General features: G+C 47.2%; 1 protein-coding gene across 1 annotated transcript in view; it reads left to right on the forward strand.

Annotated features, from left to right (window-relative positions):
- Nucleotides 1–22,072, forward strand: part of GALNT17 (polypeptide N-acetylgalactosaminyltransferase 17) — a 465,458-nt gene that overhangs the window by 400,364 nt on the left and 43,022 nt on the right. Inside the window, exons 7-8 of the mRNA XM_056137608.1 lie at nucleotides 15,448–15,633; nucleotides 17,831–17,968. Coding sequence (XP_055993583.1) covers nucleotides 15,448–15,633; nucleotides 17,831–17,968 — 324 coding nt within the window. The remainder of the gene's footprint in view (nucleotides 1–15,447; nucleotides 15,634–17,830; nucleotides 17,969–22,072) is intronic.

The following is a 22,072-nucleotide window of genomic DNA, read 5'->3' on the forward strand; positions in this document are numbered from 1 at the left end:
AAGTCTGCAGGGGTCAGCTCTGCAGGGATCAGGTCTGCAGGGGTTATATCTTCAGGGGTCAGGTCTGCAGGGGTCAGGTCTGCAGGGGTCAGGTCTGCAGGGATCAGGTCTGCAGGGATCAGCACTGCAGGAATTGGGGCAACAGAATTTGGCCCATACAGCCACTCATGATCTCCTGCTTTTGGACCTTAGGACTCAGTGTCTATTAATAAAGAGGCTTGTTCGATTAAATTTCATTTCTCCCCAAATGTTCCTTGTGAGCTGGTGTGTTGTGGTGTGCGATTTGGGCCATTTTCTGGGAGAAGGACCCAGGGAGGCTAGAAAACTTAGGTTCCATGCAGGAGCCTCTGTTCGCAGTGAGATCACCCCTCAGGTTTGAGACATAAGTGACACCAAGCCAGGAGGTCTGGAAAGGACCAAGCACCAAGAGACTGTCTCTCTGAAGGACAATAAGCCCTCCTTTAAGTGAGGAAGGGCCTGAAGGCTGTCAGCATATTCCTCCTGCTGTCTGTCACAATCTGCGGGCTGAAGAGGAAAGGCACCTCAGAAGGTTTAAAAGTGTGGGGGTGGGTGGCTGGTAATGTTTGGAAAACCAAGGACTCTGTTCCCTGAGTCATGTCATGGCATTGTTGCAGGCATCCACAGCTGCAGTTCAGGGCCAGAGAGATGGCTCAAAGGCCTGAGCTCAGGCTTTGCATGTAGGATACCTGAGTTCATCCACAGAACCACATGGTCCCCCCAACTCCTGTGGATGTGGCCCCAAAACTTACACACACAAACCTAAAGCTACTACCATGTCCTGCCCCTTAGCCGGGAAGCAAGTAATCATCCTCACCATTGGATTATTCATTTAGAAGATGAAAATTCTAAAACACACTCTACAAACTTGTCATGAGAATCCACTGAGCTGTGAAGTCAGCCCACCAGGGCCAGTGTGCTAGAGTCTCAGCCATCAGACGAGTGTGAGGGACATGGGGAGAGGTGGGGTCCCAGACCCTGCGGTTAACTACAAGCACATTCAGAGACCAGACTCAGGGACAGCCTCCACTGCTCAGGAATGTGACTCTCAGCAGAGACTTGCAGGTCTGGGACAGCGCCCAGTGTGGGGTCCTCCAGGAGACCCTCAGGGTGACACCAGCCCTCAGGGACTGGGGCATGAGGGGATTCAGACTCAGAAGCAGCAGCAGCAGTGGGGGGTGGGGAGAGGGACTGGAGAACAGAACCATGAGATCCTGTTGGGAAGGTTGGGAAGGTTCCAGAGAAAGGGAGGGAGGCTGGGCCTGTGGAGGAGAGTGGCAGCCAAGTTGACTCCCTGAGCCTCTTGTTTCTCTGGAATTTGCTGGTCTGGAGCTCAGCAGAGGAACAAGCTGGAAGTCCTCCTCATGGGTGACAGGCTGTGAGACCAGGAACATGCAGCATCCTCAGACCCGGTCCCTACCCACCCTAGGGGAGCCTACGAACCCCTGGGTTCTCAAGGAGGGTTCTGGGGATGTGGGCTGGCTCCACAGGAAAACTTGAACTCTGGGTTACCTCTGCCACAGGGAAGAATCATTGAAAAAGACCCAGGACACATTTAAACCCACCTAAACCACGGTGTGTGTGACTGCAAATGGCAGGCACAAAATGCTTTTAGCTATTAAATGCTTTGTGAACATGCACCAAATCCTATTATCCCCAGCATCTATTGAAGAGCTAAGCACAGCAAACTCACTGGTGCTCATGAAGCATTATTCCTAGTTGCGACCTGGAGCTTTTCCTTATTGCTTTATCCAGTGGAACCTTCAGGTAATCTCATCAGAGGTGGATGCTCAGAGCAGGCGGAGGAGAAGGTGGTTGATTATGGAAGATAGATTCCCAGCCCTGCCCATGAGTCTATCTCTGGCACCATTTGCTCTGAATAAGGATAATCATTTCTTGCAATCTGGAAACCATGTCATTTAGAAAATTAGTATAAGTGCAAAACAAAGCCAGAGTGGGCAAAAAATAGCTTTCATCTGAAAATGCCAGAATGCTGACAAAAAGATAAATCATGCAACATTTTCCTCTGAGATTTGCATGAATGTGATTTCTTGTGGTTACAATTCCACGAGTGATCATTCATTTTTAAGCCAGTCATTTACTACATTCCTTTTGCACGAGGGGAAAAAATGAAAATATCTATTTTTCAGGGGAGTGGGATAGGGTGAGAGCCGGGATGGGAGCACATGCCTGGCACGCAGAGGCCTGAGTTCAATCCCTGGCACCATGTGGGCCCTGTGTACCACCAAGTGGTCCTGCGGCCTCCAGCACTGCTTGGTCTGAATGTTGAGTCATCTGACCTCACAGCTGAGCCGAGTATCACCCAGAGTGGCCTGGGGCCTCCTAAGAGCTGTTTGAGAAACTTCCCAGATCCCCCCCCCCCCCCCAAATAGATCTATGCAGATTTCTTATTGCCAGTGAAAAACAAGCAATTCTTTTCCTGGGTTTTACCTCTTATTCAATGAATATATGTGAAGAAAGTGTTTTAAATGCCTTGAAATCTATTTTAATTGTTAAGATTTTTATTGCTAGCTCTAGTCCCTAGAGAAGGCCTGGTAGCCTGGGATCCACTCATCTCCAAGGAGATTGTAATAAAGTCGAGGGGTCGATAAACCTGGAGCACGTGTTTGTGCTGACTGGCCACTGCCTGGTATTAGAGTTTGTATCCTGGTGATCGGGCTCCTGCTGGAACACATGTGCTTCCGGTCCCAGCAGGTCAGTCATGTGCCTAGTACTCGCTGGTTCTTGTCATCCTGAGGCGCTGTACCCTGACTGTCCTCCCTTTGGGGTAGTTACTCAACCCATCCTGAGATCTTGCTATTGAATGAGTTCAGGAGATATACATTGTGCTATTGTGCTATTTTAAAGACTTGATAACAGCATTTCAGCATAGTTGCTTTCCCATGTCATTCTGAACATGTTATTTTGTTTGACTATTTTCTTCCTGAAAAGATACTCCTAGACTCATCTGTGTGAGGCCCTGGTGTCCGCAACACCAACACATAAGCTCTGAACAGATTTATTCCAGGCTCATGAAAACTCCAGTCTGCCTGGTCAGAACCTTTGGGACCGCGTGTATGTGTGTTGTGCATGTGTGTTGGTGGTGATTTATATGTGTCTATGTGTTTATGTGTTATCTCTGTCAGATGTCTCTGAAAGGCTGACCATCCAGCCATATGTGTGTTCTTTGGGGATCTTTCACTGGATCATTTGTCTCAATTCCAGGAACTTCAGAATTGAGGGCATGGCTAGCACTGTATAGGGGGGTCAGCGAGAGACCCCAGGGCTTCTCCATGGGCAAGAAGAGCTTTAGGCAGTCAGTGAGGTGGACTTGGCAGGGTGCTTCCCTGCAGCTTCCTTCATTTCCATGAGCCTCACTGTTGCTTTCTGAGTCCTGGAAATGGACAACTGTGGGGTTTGTGGTGAATGAAACAAAGTGCCAGCCTAGAACGGGAGAGAGCTGCTTGCACAAGGGGAGCCTCCTGCTAGCACCCCGGCAGGGAGGCTGGGCAGGGTGCTCCCCCGGGGGTCACTGTGCCACCCAGAGGCCCAATATCAGCTATTTCAGCCCCTTAGGAACAGGTAGTCTGTGCCCAGAGGTTGAGGGTCTCTGCAGAGACAGAGCAGTGCAGAGCAGTGTACTGCCTCCTGTTCTCCTCTCCCCAGTCTCTCCTGGAACATGCATCTCATCTGGTCCCTTTCTCACCATGGGCCAGAACCATTTCCAACTCTCACCAATCTGCTTCTGCGAGGAGATGCTGAATGGCTTCCCAGGCAAGTCTCCAAGCTAGTAACAAGACATTGCTTCTCCGTGGACAGCTGACAGCTCCCAGTCCTTCACGATGTCATTCTTCGAAGGAAGGTTCTGTTTTTAGACCCTCTGCTAGATTCATGGGAACCTTTTGCCTGCCAGTTCAAGGAAACTGTCGGGAGGAGATTGTATCAGTGCGCGCGCGCGCGCGCGCCTGTGTGTGTGTGTGTGTGTGACTGCAGTGACACAACGCCAGCTTCCTCTCTCCCAGTTCTGGCCACTGTCTCAGACCAGGGTTGGCAGGAGGGTGTCCTAGAGGCATGCAGATGGCTGTCTTTTTCTTTCTTTGTGTTTGTGTCCCTGTGTTCTCTTTTTGGGACTCCATGCAGATTGGGTTGAGCCACCCTTATGACCTTAGATCCGTAAATGTAGTCACATTTGGAGGACTTGGGGTTAAAACTTCAATACACACAGATGTGCATCCTGCCTGCAACCCTACCCCCTACCCCCCACCCCCACCCCCCACACACACACACCATTACCACAGCAGTGCTCACAGACCCCTGGTAGTATGTGGCATGTTCTGGGCTTATCAGACATGAGGAGCTTCAATCACAAAATGGATTGTGCCTCGAATTCTCTGCCTGCGACAAAGGTCCACACAGCTTTTGAAGCGCCCTGAGCTGATTATTCCTGAAGGGCTTCCAGATCAGTGCTGTTCCCCAGTGCTCTAACAATGATCAAACCCAACCCCATGCACCCCAACATTTTCACAAAGAGAAAAAAAGAGGATGCGTTCCAGACAGCACCATGTCACCCCTGGGTCTTCTAGGAGCCGGGAAGCGGGGAGCCATATTCTGGTCCTGTTGCTCTCCTTTGAAGGTGCGTCCCATGAATGGGCAGAAAGCACACACACACATTCCACTTAGCGGGCTCAGGGGGAGCCGCGGCCAGCTGCTCACAGCAGCACAAGTCAGCAGGCAGGAGGTGGCTAGTGAGGATTGTTCAAAGAGACCCGGGGCCTAGCAGATACACTGGGCACGGGGGGAGGGGGGTGCAAGAACAAAGCCACACCAGAAAGCACTGTTTAAAATTTAAAAGACCGTTTCCCTTTATCAGCTCCACTGTTGGCTCCCGTTGCAGCAATTTCCAAAACATGAAGCTGGACCCCGGCAGAAAGAGAATAGAGTGGGATGGGGCTGATCACGGCGTTTTCCGTGTCCAGACACAATGACCATGTGAGAGGTGGCTTGTCCTAAGGAGAAAAAGGGAAGCAAAATGATCGCGTTGGAAGGAACCCCCTGACGGCTGCTTGCTTCAGGACCTGGACCCCATCCGATCCATGCCGAGGGTTCTGTGGACTTTTTAAAAATTCTGCACACAGGTCAAACTAGGAATCACAGTGGCTGAACTGAGACGTTAACAGGCTAACCCTGAGCTGGTCTGAGGCTAGCCTGTCACCTTCTCGGTGAGCATTTGTGGCCTCAGCTCCTTCCACTCGACAGGATGGGGGGTGGCACATGAGGTCCCACACAGAGGAGAGCATGGGTGGACAAGGCACCTGGACTCCCTTTAGTTAAGTCTCAGGAGACACTGCCCCCTCCTGCTTGCTGTCACTGGGGACAACCAGATTTCCAAACACATGGCTGGAGCGAGACTGGCAAGGTGGCGCCAGAATGTGGGGCACAGCTGTGGGGACTGTGGGTGACGCTCTCCCGGCTGGCTCATGTTTGGGTTGATGTTGTCAGTGTTGGTTATAGCCCCCAAACAGTGTCCTAGGACTTTCTAACCATTCCCAGAACTGGAATAGAAGCGGCTTCTCTGAAAGGGATTTGAGATTCATGTTCTTTGTTCCACGCTTGATCCCTTTTATTTTCCATCTGGTACAAAAAGATATTTGATAAATGGAAAAGCTGAACCTGCTAAGTGCTAGGCCCTGAACTAAGGGCTTCACATATTTCTGGTGAGAAACCGGATCCATAAACTTACATTGCCACGCCAAGACAAGCAGAGACAGAGCAGGCCCCAGGGCGAGTTCTCTTCTTCTGGGTCTCAAGGTACATAGTGTTCAGATATTCTGAAAAAGCTCCAAGATTCAACTTCTCAATTTGGGAATGTCTTCCTGCTTATTAGGAGACTTTTTTTTCCCCGAAGAATTTTTTTCATTTAAAATAAAATTAAGCACAGGTAGGGGGAGGGGATGGGATGGGGGAATACTAGGGCTTTTGGTGGTGGAAAATGTGCATTGGTGAAGGGACAGGTATTTCATCATTGTATGACCAAGACTTAAACCTGAAAGCTTTGTAACTGTTCTCACAGTGATTCAGTAAATAAATTTATTAAAAAAAAAAATAATAATAATAATTATTATTACTATGAAATTAAGGTCAGAGGCCAGATATTTCAGCTGATAGGGTACATGATTTGCACGTGACTGACCCGGGTTCAATTCCTGCTGTCTCAGATGGCTCCCTGGAGCACCACTCTGGAGCACCATATGGATCTCTGAGCACAGAGACAGGAGTAAGCCCTGAGCACTGTTAGTTGTGCCCCAAAAATGATGAATAGTTGTTTTAAGTAATTGTCACTGTCACTGTCACTATCCTCCCGTTGTTCATCGATTTGCTCGAGCGGGCTCAGTAACGTCTTCATTGGAGACTTTGTTGTTACTGTGTTTGGCATATCGAATACATCACGGGTAGCTTGCCAGGCTCTGCTGTGCGGGCGAGATACTCTTGGTAGCTTGCCAGGCTCTCTGAGAGGGGCGGAGAAATTGAACTCGAGTCGGCCATGTTGGCTGCGTGCTACGCAAACGCCCTACCGCTGTGCTATCACTCCAGCCCTCAGTAATTGTAGTAATTAATTTTTAAAAAGTAGTTGTTTTAAGTAATTATTAGGTAATTTATTTTAGAATAAAATTATAACATTACTAGATATATGTTACATAATGGTTGATGATGCCTGTCAAACTCTAAACCAAAAAAAAAATCATACAAGAAAAAGGAGGTCTTGAAGAGGGACAGACATAGAAAGATTGCATTCATTTGTGAAATTTAAAGTAATAGAATGTGCCCTAGACCAGATGACTGGTTAAAGAAACTTTGGTACATCTACAAAATGGAATACTATGCAGCTGTCAGGAGAGATGAACTCATGAACTTTGTTTATAAATGGATAGACATAGAGAGTATCATGCTAAGTGAAATGAGTCAGAAAGAGAGGGACAGACATAGAAGAACTGCACTCATTTGTGGAGTATAAAACAACATAACATGAGGTTGGCACCTAAATGATGCACGGGACACATTGATTGCTCCATAGCTGGAAGCCTGCCTCATGAGCAAAGGGGAGAAGGTAGCTGGAATGGAGAAGGGATCACTAAGAAAATGATGGCTTGAGGAACCAGTCGGGATGGGAGATGTGTGCAGAAAGTAGATAAAGGACCAAACATGATAACCTCTCAGTGTCTGTATTGCAAACCATAATGCCCAAAAGTAGAGAGAGTATGGGGAATATTGTCTGCTATGGAGCAAGGAGGCAAGGGGAGGGTGGGAAAGGAGGTTATACCGGGGAGATTGGTGGTGGGTAACATGCACTGGTAGAGAGATGAGTGTTTGATCATTATGTGATGTAACCCAAACATGAAAGCTTGTAACTATCTCACAGTGATTCAATAACATTAAAATAATAATAAATAATAATAATAAAGTAACAGAATGCGAAACTTACACCCGGGAATAGTCGAGATATGTACCAGGAGGATTGCTCTATGGCTTGGAAGCCAGCCTCACATGCTGGGGGAAAAGGCAGCTCAGAGAGAGAAGGGACAACCAAGTAAAGAATGCTTGGAGAGCCTGCTTGAGATGGGAGATGCAAGCTAAAAGTAGAATATAGACCGAACATCATGGCCACTCAATACCTATATTGCAAACCACAACACCCAAAAGGAGAGAAAGAACAAAAGGGAATTCCCTGCCACAGAGGTGGGGTAGGGTGGGGGGATGGGGTGGGAGTAGTGGGAGGGATACTGGGATCAGTGGTGGTGGAGAATGGGCACTGGTGGAGGAATAGGTACTTGATCATTGTAAGACTGAAACAGAAGCACAAAAGTTAGTAAGTCTGTAACTGTACCTCACGGTGATTCATTAAAAATTTAAAAAAGAAAAAGAAAAAGGAAGTCTTGAATTTAAAAGACTGGAATACAAAAATACATATATCTAACATAAAATAAGTAAAAATAATTCAAAAACTAGATGTTAAAATTACCAATGGTCAGGCTGGACTAATAGTATAGCAGGTAGGGCACTTGTTTGCATGCAGCCCACCTGGGTTTCAGTCCCCAAGCATCAGCAGGGGTGATCTTTGAGCACAGAGCCAAGAGTAAGCCCCACACTGGGTGTAGCCCAAACATGTAGGGTATGGCTGGGTGTAGCCCAAACATGCACACACAGACAAACATAAATTAAGACTTGTTTTTTGCAAGAGAAACTTGGAAAGATTGTAAAGTGTCTGACCCAGCTGTCAGCTGCAGGCTCTAATTCACTGAGTTTTATTTTCTGCTGGGCCCAGCAAGCAAGGATCTTTCTTTGCCCCATCTGAAAGCTTGAGATATCATGCAGAATTCCTGTAAGGTCAGTTCCCCCCAGTCCATGCTGATCTCTGGGTCCCTGATGGCCATCAGTCAGTAACAACTGCTCAGTTCCAGATACTCTATCCTCAAGATTCATCCTCAGGGTCAGAAACACACAGCCATGTCCCCCAAGCCATTTCCCAGTCCAACATTTGAAAATGAAGTAGCCATAGCTAGCTGTTTCTGCAAAAAGAAGAGGTGGAGCTGGAACCGCAGGCTGATTTTGGGGGCAGCTGAGCCTCCCATGGCACAGAAGAAACACTGTGAGATGCAGTTCCCCTGACAGCCCACCTGCCCCATGCAGCACCTGAGGGAACTTGCCTTGGGTGTAAGTTCCCGGGGGTTGGTGAATTTTTCTCTTCCATTTTTGTTGCATTTGTGTATGTACTGTCTGTGACCTGTGGCTGCTGTGTGTCCAGGACATGGAAAGCCAATCTTCAGTCACTCTGTCCCTGCAGCTGCAGGAAAAGTGACATGCTGCAACCTCCCCCTGCAGAGACAAGTCCTCTGCCACCATCCAGAAGGTCCCTCTGCTGCTCAGGGAGAATCCGCTGGGGGACCAGTTCTCTGAACTTGAGAGGGGGAATTTGAGTGTCCCCTATGATGTCCTCCATGCTCAGCCCAGTGGCACTCTCTCCCTGCAGGCTTGGTTCAGACAGGCATACAGAACCAGACTGACTTCTTGCCAGGCCCCCCAAAACTTTCTTTCTGTGAACTACCCCATCCCGGAAGTGTCGGGGGCCACAGTCTCAGTAGATTGTCCTCTTGAAGCCTGCCTTACAGAGAGGTGCTCATGTTCATTGGGACTTCTCCCCAGTGGCTATCCTCTCTTTCAACCTGAGTGCTCTTCACACACTCTAAAGTAGCCAGCAGGGGACTGGAGCAATAGCACAGTGGGTAGGGCATTTGCCTTGAACATAGCCAACTGGGGTTCGATTCCCAGCATCACACATGGTCCCCTGAGCACCACCGGGAGTAATTCCTGAGAGTAGAGCCAGGAGTTAACCCCTGTGCATCACTGGGTGTGACTCAAAAAGATAACAACAACAAAAAAAGTAGCCAGCAGGAAACTCTGGAGCCTCACCACCTGGCTGGGGTGGGTCAGACCCCTAAGGAGCCCACAGCATCGACTGCAGGTGTCAGACCTGTGCCAGGTCTTTAGTGGACTTGGACTCATGGAGCCAGAGAGTGAGCCTGCAGCCCCCGTCAGTGGCCCCGACAGTCCCCACGGTCATCAGCTGTCAGCTCCGGCTGCCCATCTCTGTGGGGCCCGCACACTGCACAGAGCCCCAGTCACTCACTTCCTGCTCAACCCCTGAGCATTGTTTCTCTCTGCCTTGGTGACCAACTGTCCACCAGGGCTGCAGTTTCTGGTGCCTTTCCTCGCTGTCTTTTCACCAACCCTCACCCAGGTGCTGTTTCTGCTGCATTTCCTGGTGGAGGAACCCAGGGAGGAGGCCGGCAGCTATGGGCAGAGCCCGGGTCTGAGCCGCACCACTGCTGCTCTGTCTTGCTGCTTCCTGCCCCTGGGTCGCCTGTGGGAAGCTGAGTCTAGGACCCACTAAGATACAACAGCTCAAATATGTGCCTTCTGGAATCTTCCAGGTCCATTTTCTCCTGACACAAGGTTACTCCTGGTTCTGCACTCAGGAATTACTCCTGACAGTGCTCTGGGGACCATATGTGATGACCCTCCTCATCTGGGTCAGCCCTCCTACTGCCCTCATTTCTGTGGGGGCCACTGGTGCAGGCTAGAGGACTTTTGTTGGACTGCTCAAGTTTGGCCCGATGGGAATCCAAATTGGAGACCCCAAAGGAGGGCTTCTCTGTCTCGAGTGGGAGGGAGAGGGCACCTGCCCCCAGCCTCTCTGGGGAGAGGCGATGGTTGGGTAGTCACGCTGGTTGCATGTGGCAAACAGGCCGCAAGTTGCAATACGTCAAATAAAAGATTCTCATTAAATGCCACCAGTGGGCCAGTGGGCAGAGGAGTGGTTTCAAGCCTCTTGGTAGTCATTGTCCCATCGGAGACAACCCACTGGCCCCTGCCCCATCTACACACTGCCACTGTGATGGGCAAAGTCATTTTTTGGTGGAAATGGCTTCCTCTGGGGAATAAGTGTTGGGGGCAGGGAGGTAGAATTGAGGCCCTTTGAGCCAGGGTGATGGCGCTGTATCTGAAACATGTGGTGCAGCCAGGCCTTCCACGGGGACAGTCTCCCAGCTCTCCTGTTGAGGACAGTGGGAACAGTGCCCTGTCCTCTGAGTTCCTCTCCAAGCCCAGACTGCCTTGAAGCAGGCGGGCAAGTGCAGAAAGCACTGTAGCACCACCCCCTCCTCCTGGCTGGCTGCTACACCCAGCTTCTAAATCAGTCGGCAACGCTGTCTTGGAATTCTAATTTTAAGTTCTAAAGAAAGAGCAAAGAATCGGAGTAGAATCCATATCTAAATTATTTTTACACCCCTGGCAGCATATTTAGCTCCCAGCTCTGGTCTTGATAAACATGTATCAGGCATTGAATTGAATGACTAAAGAGGTAAATTATTCGAGCTTAATCACAAGGCTGGCTGCTGGGTGTTTAAAGAGGGTTAAATGTAGTTCAGTGCTTACGATCGACTGGCTTGAGCTGCTTTTGCAAAGAATGACTGCTTGTCCCAGGTCTCGAGCAGGGCAAAGACAGAAGCTGGAGCCTGAGAAAGTTGGGTAGAAGCGGTGGATGAGGAGTAGCGAGAAGAAGGCAAGAAGTGTAAGGCTTCGAAAGACTTCAAACCTATCAGTGCTAAGTCGGGGCTGCTTTGGGCTCTTTATCAAACCTGGAAGCTGTCAACAACATGCTCTCAGTCTGGGCGTTAATGCTGGGGAAAATCTAGGGAGCCTGTACCCCACAGGACTTGCTTTCCCCAGAATCTTATTGTTTTACGTGCACAAGCAACAGCCACAAAAATAAAAATGCCCTCGGTGCTCCCTGCATGCTTTTCTAGTCCTCCTCCGCCCTCGCCAGCCGTTTGCTGAGCTTCATTTTCATTCTTCATCTTGTATTAAGAGAAATGACTTGCATCGACTGGCAATAGAATCCAGGTATTTAGGGGTTCTCGCCGCTGCGGTACTTAAATTGAGATATGTCTTGAGGCCCATATTTATAAATCCTATTTCTGAGAAAGAGTAATAAATAAGGTAGAAGATTGAAATTGAATTTTGGTAGGATTTCAGGAGGAAAGCCGTTATGTCTCCGTGCAATTCCGTAGGATAGAGATGCATTCAAGCCAGGGGAAGGACAGCTCACTGGTTCGGGGCGGGAGGACTGGGCAGTGGGACGCCTGACCTAGGGGCACCTCTGCCAGCTCTCCTTCTTGAGGTTACTAGTGATCCCTGAAGATGGGTAGGGAGGAGCAGGGAATGAAATGTTCTCCAAGTGGGTGGCCTGAGTATGCCCACTGATGCCCACACAGTAGCTGGGTGCATAAAATGATATCCCTGACATGGGATGAAGTGCAACATGGCCTCCCTCCCTGCCTGGGATGCTGTCACCCCTCCCACCCCACTCCTGAGGTCACTTGGCCCTTCCAGGGCCTTGTTGTTTCTGGACCAGGGACAATCCTGGCTGTGCTCTGCACCACTCATGTCTACATAGCCATGAGTTCTGCTCTGTGTGCCATCCCGCTCCATTCGCTTGACTGCTATCAAGTGTTTGTGTAATCCCATCTGTGCTCCCCAAAGCACAGATTCCCCTCTGCATGCACCTCCTGGTCCTCCCGGATCCCATCCCTGATCTTCCCTTTTCCATCTCTGTGACTCTACCTACCCATTACCTACTTACCAACCCATTATCTACCTACCCATTATCTACCTACCAATCTACATTATTTATCTACCTATTACCTATCTTTTTATCCTCTGTAAATCTACTGTCTGTCGTCCTGTTACTGTCTACTCACTCTCCACTTACCTGTCTAGCCTCTACCTATCCACCCTTTATGTAAATCTCTATGTACTACCTACCTGCTACTTATCTTCAACCATGTGCTACCTTCCTTTCCATCTGCTTACTATGCATCACCTCTTATCTATGTCACCACTTTGCTGAAGGTTCACTAACCATTACTGTTTTTCCATTTAAAGTATACAACTCAGTGGTTTTTAGTCTATTCAAGACTTGTGAAGTAATCACCATGATGCTCATAATTGGACAATTTTATTGCCCTAAAAAGACACACCATGCCCGTTAAACAGACACCCTGCTTTCTTCCATTTCTACCCAGCCCTACCAACCACCAACTATTTCCTGTCTCTGTGCATTTTCACACTCTGGACATTTTCTCAGTGGGTTAATACAATATATGGTCCCTTGGGTGTGACCCCCGCCTACTGGAATTTGGAGGATCTGGGTGGAAGATGCTCGACTCCAATTCGAGTAGGCTTGGAGGTCTCGGCCCCGGAACCCGCGTGGCTTTGTCCCTCTGCCAGTACCTTCAGGTGTGCGGAGAGTGGTCTCAGCATGGTGGTGGCTGGTCCTGGAGGTCTCCGGCTGCCGTAGCCCTGGCCGGGGCGGGGAGGAAAGCTCAACCCGCTCCCCTCCAAGGGACTCCGGGAAGGAACACCGAGGCGCGGGGGCAGAGACTGCACTGCTCTCGTCCCCGGGATCTGGATTTTATAGTCTCTGAGTCTTGGCCGCTGATGGGATTACACGGCGCCAGGGGGCCAGGTGGTGGGTGTGACCCCCGCCTACTGGAATTTGGAGGATCTGGGTGGAAGATGCTCGACTCCAATTCGAGTAGGCTTGGAGGTCTCGGCCCCGGAACCCGCGTGGCTTTGTCCCTCTGCCAGTACCTTCAGGTGTGCGGAGAGTGGTCTCAGCATGGTGGTGGCTGGTCCTGGAGGTCTCCGGCTGCCGTAGCCCTGGCCGGGGCGGGGAGGAAAGCTCAACCCGCTCCCCTCCAAGGGACTCCGGGAAGGAACACCGAGGCGTGGGGGCAGAGACTGTGGGGGTCACACCCACCACCTGGCCCCCTGGCGCCGTGTAATCCCATCAGCGGCCAAGACTCAGAGACTATAAAATCCAGATCCCGGACGAGAGCAGTGCAGTCTCTGCCCCCGCGCCTCGGTGTTCCTTCCCGGAGTCCCTTGGAGGGGAGCGGGTTGAGCTTTCCTCCCCGCCCCGGCCAGGGCTACGGCAGCCGGAGACCTCCAGGACCAGCCACCACCATGCTGAGACCACTCTCCGCACACCTGAAGGTACTGGCAGAGGGACAAAGCCACGCGGGTTCCGGGGCCGAGACCTCCAAGCCTACTCGAATTGGAGTCGAGCATCTTCCACCCAGATCCTCCAAATTCCGGTAGGCGGGGGTCACACCCACCACCTGGCCCCCTGGCGCCGTGTAATCCCATCAGCGGCCAAGACTCAGAGACTATAAAATCCAGCTCGCGCGGCCGTGCGACATCTTATCAGGACTTCTTTTTATGACATCTTATTATCTCATTCCTACTTTGGACAAACTTGCAGGCTGTCGAATGTAGCCTGCCCACAGGGCAGAGTCTGGCAAACTCCCCGTGGCCTACCAAATATGCCAAATACCAGTAACAATGATGGGTCTCATTCTCCTAAAGAGCCCTGAATATAATCTCAGGGCTAGGATGAAAGAGACGTTACTGGGGCCTGCTCGAGGCAATCGACGATTAACAGGATGATGAAATGAAAAAAATGAAATGGTCCCTTGCAATTTACCTCTTTCACTCAACATAATTTTTTAAGGTTCATCCATGTGGTAGCATATACCTAGTTTTGTTTTGTTTATGGCTAAACAATATTCTGTCATATGAATGAATATACTAGCTTTTAGTGATCTATTCATTAGTTTATGACTATTAACCTAATCCAAGATTATGAAAATATAACCTCATGTTGTCTTCTAAGATTTCTTATGGTTTTAACTCATGTCTACGTTTTTCATCCATTTTACTATAGTTTTGAGTTTATGGTGTGAGGTAGGGGTTTCAAAGTCACTCATAAGAGAGTTTGTTTAAAATATTATTTCTCCCCCCCATAAAATTGTATTGTCACTTTTATTAAAAGTCAGCTGATCATAAATATGAAAGTTTGTATCTGGAGTCTCAATTTTATTCCATTGATCTGTCTGTCTGTCCTTTGGCTAGAACCACTCTGTCTTGATGATGGTCATGAAATGTCAGTCTTTCAACTTTATCCTCTTCTGGGTTATTTTGTTTCCCTTGTATTTCCACAAGGCCATATGGAATTTTTAAGAGAGATTTTTTTACTTCTTACATGGATTGTGAGCACATTGCCAATGTTATGACACTGTCTTCCACTTTGTGGACACATGATATATCTTTCTTTCCCATATCTTGAAACTATCAAAAGCCATATGATGGTTGGATACTGAGCATTATGACACCTTGCTTTACCCTGCAAAGCCTCTTATTTTCCCCTCCCCCTTTGGCAAGGACAGAAAAAGAACTTTCCTCCCCACAGGCCTCTTGCCAGTGTTGGCCTCCTGTCTTGGTTTCTACCACTGCTATGAGTTGGGTCTGCTCCAACTCAAAGGCAAGGGTTTGATCATCCCCTAATCAAAATATTTTGAATCACCCGCTCTGCCAGCCCGTGGACTCACCAGTCTCCTTGAAGAAACAAGCAAGGTTAGGGTTCTTACTAATGGGTAGACTTTTCCATCCATTTCAAGTCCCTATGGTATTAAATAGTTAGGAAATAGAAACAGATAATCACACAGTCTTGGGGTTTGTGACCAAAATTAGTAAAGTTCCAGGAGCTTGAAGAGGCCAGGTTGGGTGGAGCATCACTGAGCCAACTTCATCAGCACAACTGCTTATGTAAAGGGAACAGAATCTCAGCAGGGAACAATCTTGTTGGTCCCCAAAGCTGGATTTTCATCACCCTGCAGTCTAGTGTCCTTAGATAGTAAAATGTCTTCCTCAGTCCTGCTGAGGCACCAACCACTGCACTGGGGTTCGTGGGCACATGGCCTCTGGGAATCTGTCATGCTCACGCCGATGACGTCCCTGGTTTTTTCTCCTCAGGTGTGGCTCTGTGGGGGCAGCATGGAAGTCCTGCCATGCTCACGGGTGGCCCACATTGAGCGGAAGAAGAAGCCGTACAACAGCAACATTGGCTTCTACACCAAGAGGAACGCTCTCCGAGTTGCGGAGGTCTGGATGGACGATTACAAATCTCACGTGTACATAGCCTGGAACCTGCCGCTGGAGGTACGGCCACTAATGTGTGTTTCACATCATCCCTCCAACAGTGACCCCACATCACGGACAGGCCATGATGCCTTGAATACGCTGATGCTTCCTTTCTAGAAAGATGCTCACGCTCACACTAGGAGGAATGCACTTGGGGGTCATTCCCAGACTTCCTGCTTCACCTGGGCTGGGAACACGGAAGTTCATTTACTAAAATTAGAGGGCTCTTGGGATGTTCCCAGTCTTCTTATGTTAATTCGGATGCCCAACTCTAGGACATGCTTTGTGTCTGAAGACTCTCAGCACGAGACCCTGCTGTCTGCTCTCTCTGTGTCTTCTAATGGTGCTCCAGGGCCTGGGACTAGGTACTTCCAAGTGAGAGACCTCTTGTTTATAAGGTCCATTATCATGCTCCTAAATTCTTCCCAGAATACATGCTTGGGAAACTCTGATTCTGCAACCCCTAGAGTTGTCGCACATGGTCAGCATTGACTTGATTGGAGTTGCAACTCTGCCACCTACTTTACTACCACTACAATCTTGAACAAAGCCACTTTTTTGCCTGTTTGTTAGCATCCTCACCTACAAAATGGAGATAGCTGTAGGTCTGCTTTCCTGGGGCAATTTTGGGTACTAAAGTACCGAATCTAAACATGGAGGATATTCTAAGAGTCTTGCCTGCCACAGTATCCGTATTTGGGAATGTTGGTGAGGATTTCCTCTTACCCCAGAATAGTGGGGTAAGAAGAAATAGGAGAACAATTTCCTCAGCCAGAAATTGCAGTCTCTGCATGTCAGGAAATTGGAGCCCAGAGCAGCAGAAACGCACTTAAATACGTGTGGATAAGGAGGATAAAAAGGAATAATTTATATCACTGTGGTTATGATTATTGAAATAATGTTCCGAAGCAATGGAAATCCCCCTTAAGACCAGGTAGCAGTTCGTAACTGTTAAATTATATGGGATTTTATGCATTGTTATTATGTAAAGCTCAGTGGTATTTGTTGAGTCCTTATCATTCCAGGCATTCGGTGATTTCCTGGTGTCGATTTCTTATTTAGCCTTCTCCACCACCTCCTGACACTGAAATATCTGTCTCAGCTTCCCTCATTGTAAAACAGGGTTGGCTAATGTTTATCTCACAGCGTTCCTAGAACCTCATGCATAGAGCAGAGTAGAGCAGTGATGAAGAGTAAATGCGAGCATGGTGGAGCCTCTGAAGATGTGCACTTTACAGATGAGCCTTGCTCAGGATCCTCCACACAAGGCAGAGCAGAAGCCTAGCACAGCTTCATCGACCCTACCATGGTCCTGTGAAGCCCAAATACCACCAGCTTCTATGTTGCTATTTCTCTTTCCCAGATGAAGAGTCAAGACTTCAGCTCAGAGCTGGGAGAAATCAGGGCTCTAACACCTGCCCCAGGCTTTCTCCGTCACTGCCAACACCCCCTGGCCCTAATGCCAGGACTACTTGACCTCACCATTCTAAAATGACAGTTTCCTTGAATGGTGCTCAGTATAGTAAAATCTAGAAATAGTGCTGCCCGGCTCTGCCACTGGATTGAAAGAAGAGGATTTCCCTTGGAAGTCAGTTTGGCGGTAGAGCAAACCTTCCTGGAATATTTTGAACCCTCCTCCTGGGCCCGCGATTGCCACCCACCCGCCCGCCCGCTGGGGAGCTGCTCCCACCTCTGTCCCTCCGTGGCCTATCAGTGGCCATCTTGCATCTGAGACTGAGGAGCCGTATTTCAGCAACTTCATTTCCCCCTGTCAGCACACAGCAGCCCATTACAGGTTCATTTCTGTAAAAGCAGAGTGAATTATTCATTAGAACATCATTACAAGCTTTGCAATGGAAAATTATTTTCACTTCTGCATATAATGAACTTCAGCATGAGCCAACAAAGGGGGAAATTACACATGTATAGAAAGGAAAGATGGGAGGTAGTTCTAGGCATTTAGTTTCTTATCTTAATCAAATAATTCCTCTAATGATTGCCTCTCATAGGGACTGAGCAGATGTGGGGGAGACAGAGTAGGGGTTGTCAGCATCGATGAAGATGGCCATTTGTCGGTCAATTTAGATGCTAGACGATCAAGGTCCACTTAAACGGACCTTGTGCATGGGCACAAGGGTGTCAAACCCAAGGAAAGTTTCCCTGGAAACCATGTGGCCCATAATCTTCAGCCCTTTGCTTCTCTCTCTGCTTGCAGAATCCAGGAATTGACATAGGTGATGTCTCCGAGAGAAGAGCATTAAGGAAGAGTTTAAAGTGTAAGAATTTCCAGTGGTACCTGGACCATGTCTACCCAGAAATGAGAAGATACAATAATACCATCGCATATGGGGAGGTAATGAAGACCACACAAGCTCTTAATCTGGGTGACTGCAATGAGCTCTGGGTTAAATTCCTGGGAGTAAATGGGACTGGAGTTGTTCACTCATTCACTCATTTCTTCACTCACTCACTCACTCATTCATTCATTCAATCATTCATTCATTCATTCATTCACTGAGTAAGATTGAAAGAGCAGGCCCTGACAGACCGCCAGACCCTCTCTAGCCAGGAGAGAGAAGGGCAAAGGTGTTCATTGTTAGAATGGGGCAGGATAAAAAGGTAGGGGTGGTCTCAGGGTACAGGATAGAAAATGAGTTCTTCAGGGGTGGGGGAAGTTGAGCCTGTGGGAGTCTCTGAATCTGAGTGTGGGCTGCTGAGCAGGATCTTGGGTGTGAGTGAGTGTGAGCAATCCTCCTTAGGGGCCTGAACCGGAGCCACTTTCCACCTGGAAACAACAAAGGCTTCCTCTCAGACTTTGTATGGTGAAACATCACTTTCATAAACATTAAGGCAGACTATCACAATTTCCTTGAATATGTATTTATGAATTTTTTAGATAATCATAACAGTAATGAATGCTTCCTGCGTGTTTGTTGCCAGGTACCATTCTGAGTGCTTTTATCTGAGTGCATATACTACCTCACCTCATGAAGTAGTAAGCATAATTTCTGCTTTATTGATAACAGTATGAGAATCAGAGAATTTAAATGAATTACTTAAGATCTCACAGCTCACATTCTAAATCCATAGATAAAATGTGCATTTGAACACGTAGTCTTCTGTTTTTCTGTGTATATATAGACATATCCCATCATTTTCCTAAAAAGGTATTATATACTTTTCAATTTATACCATATAAAATATATAAACACATATGCATTTTTCTAAGTAAAACCATGCTGAACACAAAGCCTTATGACTTGAAATGTTACTCAGTAATGCATGGAGGGAATTTTCCTATGTCATCAAGTATTTTTATTCAACATTAATAATGGTGGCTGGAGCGATAGCACAGCGGTAGGGCATTTGCCTTGCACGCAGCCTGCCCAGCGGAGCCGGGTTCCATTCCTCCACCCCTCTCAGAGAGCCTGGTAAGCTACCGAGAGTATCTCGCCCATACGACAAAGCCTGGCAAGCTACCCGTGATGTATTCAATATGCCAAATACAGTAACAACAAGTCTCAAAATGGAGACATTACTGGGCCCGCTTGAGCAAATTAATAATGGTGTCATATGATTCTATACTCGTTTTTTTCTGAAAACAGACATTTACATGTTTTCATTTTTGAAGCATCACATGCACATACCTGTACCTGAGCCAACCTTGTGAGGTAACATGTCCGAAAGGAATCTGGCACAGACTCAGGTCAGAACCTCATCTCTGCTCCATGTGGGCTTAAGCACTGCATTCCCTCCAGCATTCGAGATTCTTCCCAGAGCTGCCTGGAATCCCCTGCACCACCCAGGCTTAGCTAAGTTCCTTTGGCCTTAAGGTGTGTGCTTTTTCTACAGTTGTGAATCTCCTCCTTTTAGGCCTGCCACATTTTCCTAAGAAAGTGAAAGAACCAGTGTATGTGGTTCCTCCTGAGCCAGAGTGTGGAATGGGAAACCTTACTTCTTGCCCAGGTCAGGTGAAGACTCAAGAGTTTGTTTGATTCCAATTCTAGTGACTTTTCTTGCCTTCTTTCCTCCTACCTGTATAAAGGGGTGGAATCCAAGTCCCTATTGCAGAGAGTTGAGGGAACAGTGAAAGGAGATGAGGGTGTAGAATCTTTGAGTGGTACTGGCATACCACTACTAGATAGTTCCGAACCCCCTGATCACACCTTTAGAATAAAAGCATTTTTTTTGTTATCAAAGTAATTGAATAGGGTGGTCTGTAAGATGATTGGGCGAATTACCCAGCTCTTTAGGTGGGTGGGGGGCCAATTCAGATTCTTGTTGACTTGCAATACCCCAAAGTATATGGTCTATTGAAATAAATGATAGAAAAGAAGTCATAATAGAAACCACACAAATTGATGTGAGTCTGATCTCTAAAAGTAGAAGGGCTAATAAAGCCATGAAAGAAAATGCAAAGGAAAGGGAAAATCCATGAATTCATAAATATTAAAATAATCCATATATAAAGTGCACAGAGAAACAGGACACCAAATAAGAAATATGTATGCTATAAATAATATATATTAATGGACAATGTACTCTGCAAGTTGATTTAAATTAAGAGTTATTTAAATAACAAAGCATCCCCAAAGAAAATTGACAAAGATAAGATGCAAATTGTTGAAAACTATTTGAAATTTATTTTTTCTCAATCAAGGTAGAATTTTTCCTTCTACCAACTGAACAAAGGTACATCTTTGGAATATATGTTAGTACTTTTCCAGTAAGGTCTTGGTTCTCTGAAAAACGACATGTCCTCCAGGAAAGAGTGCAAATTGAAACAAGCCATTTAAAAAGCAATTTGAACCACGTGTATTCAAAAGCTTAATGATAGCCATACTTTCCTCTCAGCTCATACCAAGCAAATAATACAAAGTGAGGACAAAAAATTTCAGAGAGAAATTCATTGTTTGAGCAAAACTTATGAATTTAACTTGAAGGTTTAATATAAAATATTCATGTTTTACGGCCATTTTAAAAGATATTTACAAAAGCTTAATAAGATGAGAAAATATTAATATAATGCTCTGGAGGGAAAAACATAAATTTTAAAATTGGGTTAATCTTCTCTTTTAGATGGAAGGCAAGTGAAAGAATTGTGTGAGGAATGGAAATGGTAATCCTAGTTACCTTTAAATAGTGAGACAGGCAATGTGAATCTGTCATGTTTTTCCAACTATCACTAGTGTTTAAGGGATAAATTTATGATTCAGGAATTTTTTATTTTATCATATTTTGTGTTTAGAAGCCACACGTGGCTGTGCTCAGGCTTATTTGGACTATGTGGTCAGGGATTACTCCTGATGGTGTTTGAAGGATCAGATGCAGTGCTGGGGATTAAACCAGGGTCAGCCTCCTGCAAGGCAAGCAAGTGTCCAATCCCCAAGAAATACTTTTCAAAGAAAAAATGGTAAATATTAGAAGAGGTCAGGGCACAGTTCCACAGGCTCTGCACTGTGTGACTCCAATTCCTGGCAGTCACAGAAACCACAGTATAAATGATATCTCAGCAGAGCAACAGTGGGAGGCCTCCAGGAATAAAACAGAGATCACCGTCTGATTTTTGGAGGAAAGCGTTTTGTTTTTGCATTTTTTCTTACCTTCTTTAACAAAGTCAATAACACATAAAAAGGTAAAGGTAAAGGTCCTCCCGTTGATCGTCAATTTGCTCGAGCGGGCCCAGTAATGTCTCCATTGGAGACTTTTGTTGTTACTGTGTTTGGCATATCGAATACTCTCGGTAGCTTGCCGGGCTCTCCAAGAGGGGCGGAGGAATTGAACTCGGGTCGGCCATGTTGGCCGCTTATAAGGCGAATGCCCTACCCGCTGTGCTATCGCTCCAGCCCAAAGGTAAAGGTAAAGGCCCTCCCGTTGATCGTCGATTTGCTCGAGCGGGCCCAGTAACGTCTCCATTGGAGACTTTTGTTGTTACTGTGTTTGGCATATCGAATACTCTCGGTAGCTTGCCGGGCTCTCCGAGAGGGGCGGAGGAATCGAACTCGGGTCGGCTACATGTTGGCCACTTGTAAGGTGAATGCCCTACTGCTGTGCTATTGTTCCAGCCATAGTTCTATAGAAAATATAAAGAGAGAAACGTGATTGACTCCAATTCCCAGTTCTAAGATATAATCATCTGGAGACATTTGCTTTTTTTATGCAAGCTGAGTTCTTTATATCCTGAAATACATTTCAGATGGATTTTTAGCATTAAATAAATCAAACTAAGCAAATTCACTTTGGTAACAAAATATATTGCTATTTAGACAATTCTGGCTTTCCTTTTGTTCAGGTAACATAGTTCCTATATTATCGTTTCATACTTAGCCATGTCCTTCACCACCCCATCACCATCAATGTGCCAATTTTCCTTCTTTCTTCCTCCTACCCCTTTGTAGCCTCCATGCACTGTTCTCTTGGCAATTTCTCAGGATTTGTTTCCATTGGGAACTAGCTA

This window comes from Sorex fumeus, unplaced genomic scaffold (genome assembly GCF_029834395.1).
Source record: "Sorex fumeus unplaced genomic scaffold, SorFum_2.1 ptg000126l, whole genome shotgun sequence".
In the NCBI taxonomy this organism is placed as follows: Eukaryota; Metazoa; Chordata; class Mammalia; order Eulipotyphla; family Soricidae; genus Sorex; species Sorex fumeus.